The 8,207-nt window shown below is 61.4% G+C and overlaps 1 protein-coding gene across 1 annotated transcript; it reads right to left on the reverse strand.

The window, feature by feature from the left end:
• Nucleotides 1–874: 874 nt before the first annotated feature.
• Nucleotides 875–7,067, reverse strand: SLC45A3 (solute carrier family 45 member 3). The gene is made up of 4 exons (XM_004699834.2): nucleotides 6,635–7,067; nucleotides 4,750–5,538; nucleotides 3,758–4,023; nucleotides 875–1,464 (listed from the first exon to the last, which is right to left on the reverse strand). Exons 1-4 carry the CDS (start codon nucleotides 6,804–6,806, stop codon nucleotides 1,030–1,032), a joined length of 1,662 nt encoding a protein of 553 aa, XP_004699891.1. The 5' UTR covers nucleotides 6,807–7,067; the 3' UTR covers nucleotides 875–1,029.
• Nucleotides 7,068–8,207: the final 1,140 nt, after the last annotated feature.

Here is an 8,207-nt window from a genome sequence, read left to right on the forward strand (position 1 = left end):
CCCAGCATGTGGGCTTTCAGTTTGGGGCGACAGGAGTTTCCAAGCTCGTGGGGGAGGCGGCTTTGGGGCCAGACCAATCACCACAGGAGGGGCTAGCAATGCTCTCAGCCCAACAACCAGGTATCATAGAGGCCCATGATTGGGGACCACCCTACCAACTCCCTAGACACGTACAAGGCAGAGTTGGGAATGCATTCCCTTCCACAGTGTTAAATAAATAAGTTAACTATTTAAAGGCCTTTGTCCCTATGACGGCAACACAGGGACACAAGCTATGCCCTGACCAAATGTTGGTGGGGGGGGGGGTTGCTCTGCAGAAAGGCAGCACTGTGGGGGGCAGGGAGCAAGGGAGCAGTCCCTCTTCCCTCAGAACTCTAAAATCATGCTGAAACCCCACCCTCGGTGCAAGAGCAATATTGTGGAACCTTGCAGGAGGTTAAAAGGGCTTGGAGTCCACTCAGCTCCCCAAATTCCACCTCCAGGTATGCCTTCGCTGGGACCCCAGCTGTTAGCCCTGCACCCAGGTATAATGCACCCTGCATTCCAGTGCACAGAACTAATCAATGGGGCAGCCTGACTGGCCTCCCTGGAGAAGTCTAGACTGAAGCCCATCTGGAGGGCAGTCAGTCAGCCCACAGTCAGGAAGGAGGGGTGGGACCGAGACCCCAGTCCCAGGTGTTGCTGTACACCTCACCGCCACGAAGTGGCAGCACAGAGCCCCACCACTTTGGAAGGCCAGCAGGAAGCCCTCCCACCGCCACAGCCGTGAGATGCTGACCCATGGCGACCCTCTAGGACAGGGCAGAACTGCCCCTGTGGGTGTCCAAGGCTGTGACTCTACCGGAAGTAGTAAGCCTCGTCTTTCTTCCTCAGAATGACGGGTGGTTTCAAACGGCTGACCCTGTGGTTAGCAGCCCAATGCGTAACCACTATGCCACTAGGGCTCCTTGTTGGGGGTTATCTTGAGACTGGAAGAGAGTGAGCTGGGGGTCAATGGGCCAGAGCCGCCCTGGGTGGGTCAGAAGCCCTCTACATGGAGTGCTTGGCCAAGTCGTTCTTGTCAAACACGACCTGAGTGGCGAAGTAGATGGCCACCAGACCCAGGCCTGCGGCCGACACCATGTAAGCAGTCACCGACTGGCTAAGCTGTACGATGGAGCCCATGAACAGGGATGGGGCCACCTGGGACAGAAGGAAGGCACTGTCGAGGATGGCGAGGTCCAGGCAGATGCCCCGGCCTGGAACGACCCTGGCCTCGGGCGGCTCGCCCACCACCACGCGCATGGACACGTCACAGGCCGAGGCCCCACAGAGTGTGGGCGGAGATGGGAGCAGGCCACCTCCGGTACCCATGTGTCCATTGGGGAAGGGTGTGCCAGACGTGGGGCCCGGCAAGAAGCTGGTGGTCAGGCTGTCCTCACTGCCACCACCTCCAAGGTCCCCTCGGTACTTGGGCAGGAATACCTGTTGAGGTGAGAAAGAGTGCCAAGAGCTATATGAACCCAGGGCTCCCCCAACAAGGAGGACAGACCCTACCTTTCCACCCGGGGGTGGGGTGGGTGGGTGTGTTGGATGTGAAGAAATCAGGCAGGGGTGCTAACTGGAAACCAGGCAGCAAGTGGGAAAACAGCAGACTTCATTTGGTCATGGGTGGAGCAGGGCAGGGGTGCAGGGGGGCTGCTCGGGAGGGGGAAGGGCAAATCAGGCCCCAAGCAGGGGCTCCTCTGGCCTGCAGTTTGGGCCTGCAGAGAAAAGGGCCTGGGCAGGATGGAGCCGGGAGAGAGAGACTTGCAGGAAAAGAAGAATGAAATCTAAAAGCACCCCCACGCCCCCACCCTTTCTCCCGCCCCCAGCTCCACCCTCGGGTGCTCAGAAAGGCTCACTGCTCACACAGGAATGGGCACTGTGCCAGTGGTACCCAGGCCCCTAACTGCAGGTGCTGCCTAATGGTGAGGTCCCTCACAGCTCCCCACCTCCCTTCTCTGGGTCTGACTTGATCTGGACACTAGATGTTCGCCCCTAGCCTGGCAACCTTTGCAGAAGCTCTCGTTCCCCCCACGCCACGCCCCCGTGCACGGTGCCCTGCTTCCTGGGACTGCCAGAGAAAATCCGACTGAGGCCCATTTGGAAAGCTCCACTGAAGGAGGGAGAGGGAGCTGTTAGCCCTGTGGGTGTCGCCCCCTCACTGCCGCGGGGTGGCAGCAGAGAGCCACTCCCCTTTGGTGGCCCAGTGCATGGAAGAGGGTCTCTTGGCTGTACCCTGTCTTGGGGCAGGGCTCTGGGAAGGAGGATGTGGGGGGGAAACTCCTCCTTCCCAGCCCCCACGGACCCATCTGTGCTAAGACTGAAGGCTTTCTACTTCCTTCTCCCTGGCTGCCTTAGACCCCAGCTCTGTGGCCGTGCCCATGCCACGCCTGCCCTCAACAGCCCTGTCCTGTTGCCTTCAGTGGGGTCTGAGTGGATTCCAACTCAGAGACCCAATGGGACAGAGGAGAAGGGCCCCCCCGGGGTTTCCAGGGCTACGGATCTCTACGAAATCACTGCCTCGTCCTTCTCACTCCGGGAGGCTAGTGGGTTGGAACCACCAACCTCTGGGTTAGCTTACCCAGGGCTTCTTTTCCACAGCCTGGCGCCTCCGTGAGGTCAAGGCCGCATCCTATCTGACCCTGTCCCCAGTGTCCGACAGAGTCTGACACAAAGGTTCTCGAGTTGGCTGTGCTGTAGAGAGGAGGCCTGCTCTGAAACTCAGTGCAGGGACACCCGGGGCTGGCCTATGGCGGGGCCAGGTCTGGACAGGCTTCCTGCCCTGGGGACGAGCGCGAGGGCCAGCCCCGAACAGTGCCCACCCAGCACTCCACGTGTGTCCAGGCTGGGGCACATGCAGGAGAGGGGAGCCCAATGAACACACAGGCTAGGCCCCAGCTCCCTAGCCTCCCAGCAATACCATGCTGACAGAGCTGTCCAGTCCCCAATCCCCCTCACCGGGAGCCAGGGCTCCCGCACCCCCATCTCTTGCAGGGTGTGCACCCAGAGTCATCGTAGCTTGGGGAGATGCAGTGGGAGAGGAAGATGACCACGCAGCAAGCTGGGGGGCTTCCACAGCAGCGTGGGCAGCTGGTTGGTGCTGAGGCTGGGCAGGAAGGAAGCCCCTCAACTGAGAGAGGTGGGCAGTAGGCCCGGGGGCTGCTCAGAGGTCCAAAGTAGGGGTGGTGGGCGGATGGAGGCAAAGGAGTGGGGAGGGAGAGAAAAGAGAGGATGAGACAGAGAAGGAAACTCCAGCAGAAAGAGGGGCAGCAAGTGGCCCCCCCCTTCTAGCTCTGAGGACAAAGAAAGGCAGAGGGCAGTCAGGAGCCTCTCCCAGAGAAGGCAGGCAGGCGTGTGGTCAAGGCCAGACCACAGGCTGACGCTAGGTGACCAGAGGTCATCTGATCCAGGCTGCTGCCTCTGCAAAGGACAGGACCTGGCTCAGCCCAGACCCAGGGCTCCTGCGAGCTTGAATGTCCAGGCTCCCGGGGAAGGAGTGTGTGTTTCCTGAGATCACCCACTTAAGTGCTTTATAGTCCTGACAGCAGGAAGTCATTCCAAGAGTCTAATCTAAACCCTTCTTCCGCAGCCTGGCGCTCCGGGCTCTGGGATTCAGACGGCTTCCTCTCTGATCAAAGAATGCCTTCTCCAAAGCCCCTGGCCGGACTCCCACATGCGCACACCACCCCGCCCCCGCCGCCCTCCTGACCCACCCCACAGTCACGGTGAGCACCTGCTTCTCTCGGTGGTAGAGGGAGGCCAGCGTGTAGGGTAGGATCTGCAGGGCCGAGAAGGTGAAGCCAGTGAGGGCAGCCGAGGCGGTCACCACGGCCACGCTGCGGGACAGGCATGTGGCACCAGCCGCCACCGGGAAAGATACCACGCTGGCCAGGTACACTGCCCGGGTGCCAAATCGCTGCACCAGGCGGTCCATGATCAGCGAGAAGCCCAGGGAGATGGCACACTGCAGGAACAGCCCCAGGCTGCCCATCCGGACCCCTGTGGAGGGAGACACAAGAGGTGAGCTCGGCACCCTCCCACCCAGCCTGCAGACCTTCCCACTGACCCAGAGATGAGGCTGAAGCCACAGGCTGAGGCACATCCCAAGGTGCCCCAAGGGAGGGGGCTGGCCTCCCAGGAGGGAGGGTGAGAAGGAACAGAGGTGGTTCTCCCACGGGCTTAAGGACGGAGCTCCCAGGCACCGGAGCCCAGAGGTGCGGGAGGGAGAGGCATTCAGGAAGTTGAAGCAGGGCAGACAGCAGCCAAGAGTTGACCTGAGACTCAGCCTGAACTCCTCCCCTCATGTCCGTTGGTAACACGAACCCAGATCCCTCGCTCCAGGTGGCTGGGCACTCTGAGTAGGTGCTGGCCCGGCTGCCCTGTGCCTGACAGGCACTGCATCCAGACCAGCCTGTGCTGCTGCTGCTGCTTGCCCTCAGGTCAAGGCCCCCAGGTCTGCAGAGTCAAATCGCCCTGCCCCATGGGGAGTTCGTGCCCGAGTGAACTTCCAGAAGCAGACTGCCACACCTGGCTCTGAGGCACCTGCGGGTGGGTGGGTTCCAGCCGCCAGGCTTCAGTCCAGATGTGGCACGTGGAGCTGCTGGCACCACACGAGGGATCCAGCCCATCGAGGCCCCAAGAGGCCAGAGCTCAGCCCACGTCCAAGCCGTGGGCACCTCCTTTCCCTCCCTCCCCTGTCCCAACCTCTGGGAGGGAGCAGTTTACCTTCATCATAGTGCCTCCGGGCCTCAGTGCCTGGCTTGGCCCTGGGCACGCCCTGGTACAGCCCCTCGCCCACAAAGTCTGTGTAGAACAGCGTGAAGGTCATGAAGGCCATCCAACTGCACAGCTCGGCCACGAAGAGGCGGCGCAGGGTGCGAGGCACGCGGCAGCAGAGCTGGTGCAGCCGGGGGAACAGGGCACCCAGGTTCCGGATGGCCAGCCGGGTGCGGCACGGGCAGCAGTGGGGGGGCACACTGCTGGGGACCGGCAGCCCCTCGGCTGGCTCGGCAGGGCCCAGCGCAGTCTCCTCGGCCACAAACAGCGTGGCCACCGTGCAGGTGAAGAAGATGAGCGTGAGCAGGCCGAAGAGGCACTCCTCCTGGGTGCCCAGGTAGGGGGCCAGCACGCTGGCATCCCAGTCAATGGCAGGCAGGAGGTAGCCCAGGCAGCCCCCGAGGCTGACCATGAAGGCGTAGACTGAGAAAGCTTGGCGGCAGTGGTCTGGGTCCCGGAAGAGGTCGGAGAGCAGGGCCTCGAGTGGGGTAAAGCAGACCTGGCCGCAGAAGTCCAGCAGCCCCACCCCCAGAATCAGCAGTGCCAGCTCCAGGGGCCTGGCGTCCGGGGACAGCAGACCCGCCAGCCACCCGGCCCTCGGGATGAGGAAGAGACTCAGCAGGACACCCAGCGACAGCGCCCAGATGAAGGGCCTCCGGCGGCCGTAGCGCCCGCGCCAGTGGTCACTGGCGGAGCCGAGGAGCGGGACGGAGACCAGGCCCAGCACAGGCCCAATGCCTGCGGGAGGACAAGCAGCGAGTCAGCGGACACGGCCTGCAGGGCAGGGAAGCCGGCCTCCTTGAGCAGGGTGGGGAGGGTAAGGGGGCCTTCAGACACTGTGCTCAGCACTTCACGGACACCCTCACTCACGCCCCACCGCAGAGGCAGGAGAGCACAGCTGCGAGGGGTAGGGAGCGGACCCCCGTGTGTGGCAGGCAGAACTGGGTTCGGCGGCGCTTGCAGGAGCTGGGTTTTCGCAAGTAGAGGGCCAGGCCTTTCTTCCGAGGAACCTCTGTCTGGGTGGGCTCAAAGCCCCTAACCAGCCCAGCCTGTCAACAGTTTATATCACCCCAAGACTCCTTAGGTATCATGAACCCCATGCCGCATCCTCAGATGAGGAAACTGAGGCAGGGGCCACGGATAGTGATGCCTGCCTGCACAGAGTCACACCTGAGGCAGTCTGAGTCTGGAGCCCACAATCCTGACAGGCCCCACTTCCTGAGTGGCAGGGGGAGGGGGCAGGCGGGCTGCAACGTGCCTGCTGCGGTGCTCAGAGAACGTACTGTGGAGTCAGGAGCCTAGCCCTGCCCAGAGTGGTAAGAAGAGCCCTGGCCGGGAGACCCCGGTCTACTCAACCATTTACAGCACAGGCGCCCAAGTTCATGTGCCCTCCGCCCCTTTTCCAGAAAACAAACAAAAGCTATGGCACTCTGCCCCCACCCGCCAGCCATGAAAACCATCAGGACCATAGCCCCATGCCCAGGATAAAGTGTGAACATCTGCTTTTGCAGCGCCTCCCCAATCGTTCCAGCGTCCACAGGAGGCGGTAGCACATCCACTTTGGGAAAGGCTGCCCACAGCCCTGGTTGGGCTAGTCACCAAGCTGGGATAAGCCTCCATCCTCTGTTCTGTGCAACGGCTGTCTCAGAGGCTGCTGTCAGGAGACAGAGAGCTCTCCGTCTGCAGGTGAGAGCCATTTCTCCAAGAAGTCCGGCCATGTGAAGGGCCCCTTCTTTCCTTTCTCCCGCTCACCACCCACGCCCACCCCCAGCAGAGGCCTCTTCCGGGCAGCTCGTGTCCCTGAGCCGGCCGGAAGGAGGATGTCATGACTCACCCAGCACCATGGTCATGAACTTCTCCTCCACCCCCACTTCCAGCAGCAGGGGAGGCACGTGGGTGATGCCCGCAGCCAGGCACACCTCCAGGCCAAAGGTCAGCAGGTTGACCAGCAGGAGCTGGGCTTTCCGATGCCGAAGCAGGCGGCTCACCCACAGTCTCTGCACCATGGTGGGCCCAGCGGGAGGGTCTGGCTCACACACTCCGGTCCTGCCTCCTCCCAGCCCTGCTCCACACGCTGCCAGGGCCTCGCCAGTTTGCTGCCACCAGCGGCCTAGGATCCTGCTGGGAGCCCATTGCAGCTGGCTCTCGGGTCCAGGTCCAGCTTCTCAGACCGTGCAATAGGGCGAGTGTTGTGGGGCGCCTCGGTGGGGGCACATCTCATCTTCCAGGTCCTGAAAGAACAGGGACAAACATGAGGCCCTCCCTGGGCACCAGCTTCCCAGGGCTTGCTCTGTGAGGGCTCTGAATTCTGTCCACTCTTGGGTGGCCAGTGGTAGCCTGGCCCAGTGGTTCCCACAGCCCAATCAGGAAATGCGTGTTAATATTAGCCTAGGGCTGGCGTAATGAACCAGGTAAATATGATGTTTAAACCTCAGCACACTCCAGGGCCAAACACATGTGGGTTACTCGGTCTTGAAATATCTCGACTATTGTCCCTCTCTGCTAGTATGGAAGATAAAGTCAATCAGCCAACCGAATCTCCAGTTCCCCGGGTCCTGCTAGCAAGGTACCTGTACAGGAGACCCTGTCTCTGGCAGCCCTAAGTGGTTCACTTTTCTCTCCACTTCCCAAAGCTGGTCAATTCCCCTTTGTCAAGAGTAACACTTCCTATTTCACACTGCCTGGCAGGGTGCCGAGTTGCACCAGAACCACCCCCCCTACCGCCCCACCACCAGGATGAGGTGGCAAGGCTGGGAGGAGAACCTGCAGTGTGTAGTTTGGGTTACCTGTCACAGAAACCACTTAGAGACAGCTCCCTTGGAAGAAGCTAGGCCTGAAACCCTCTCCAGTTTCCTGCTCGTCGCTCAGTGTTCAAGGGGAAGAAATTGTCCCACCAGCTGTTGCCCAACAGTCACGGGCAGTGGGGCCAGTCCCAGGTCCCAGATCCACCTGCCCATGAGACCGCAGGCCCTAGCCTGGCAGCACCTGTAACGATGCCAGTGCCCACCCAGAGCAGCCAGGCCCTACTTCCCAAGTTAGTCCCTTCTCCCTTCCACACCCTCCCCACTGGCCCTGCCCCTGTGCTTGGATCCCTCTGGGTGAGTGCCACCCAGTGCTGCCCCATCCCTGCAGGGGGCTCGCCAGGTCTTGGTTTCTGACAAAAGGACCCGCCTCTGTCTACTCCACTTGGAAATGACCAAAAGAGAGGGGAAAAATCAAGCCAGCCAGGGAAAATACAGCGTGCATTATCCCAGGGGCAGTATGCCCACTTTGGGAAAGGCTGCCCACAGCCTTGGTTGGGTTAGTCACTAAGCTGGGCTAAGCCTCCATCCTCTGCTCCACGCAATGCCTGTCTTAGAGGCTGTGGTCAGGGGGACGTGAGCTAACTCCGATGACAGAGAAGGCTC

Source organism: Echinops telfairi, unplaced genomic scaffold (genome assembly GCF_000313985.2).
Source record: "Echinops telfairi isolate 266 unplaced genomic scaffold, ASM31398v2 ScPeMD7_7424;HRSCAF=8462, whole genome shotgun sequence".
Classification (NCBI taxonomy): domain Eukaryota; kingdom Metazoa; phylum Chordata; class Mammalia; order Afrosoricida; family Tenrecidae; genus Echinops; species Echinops telfairi.

Bases quoted from the DNA above. Each gene is read 5' to 3' on its own strand.
- SLC45A3 (XM_004699834.2), bottom strand. From the start codon at position 6,806: ATGGTGCAGAGACTGTGGGTGAGCCGCCTGCTTCGGCATCGGAAAGCC. The intron at 5,539-6,634 runs GTGAGTCATGAC...GTCCTCCCGCAG, and splicing joins GTTCATGACCATGGTGCTGG to GCATTGGGCCTGTGCTGGGC. The intron at 1,465-3,757 runs GTGCTCACCGTG...TCACCTCAACAG, and splicing joins TCTACCACCGAGAGAAGCAG to GTATTCCTGCCCAAGTACCG.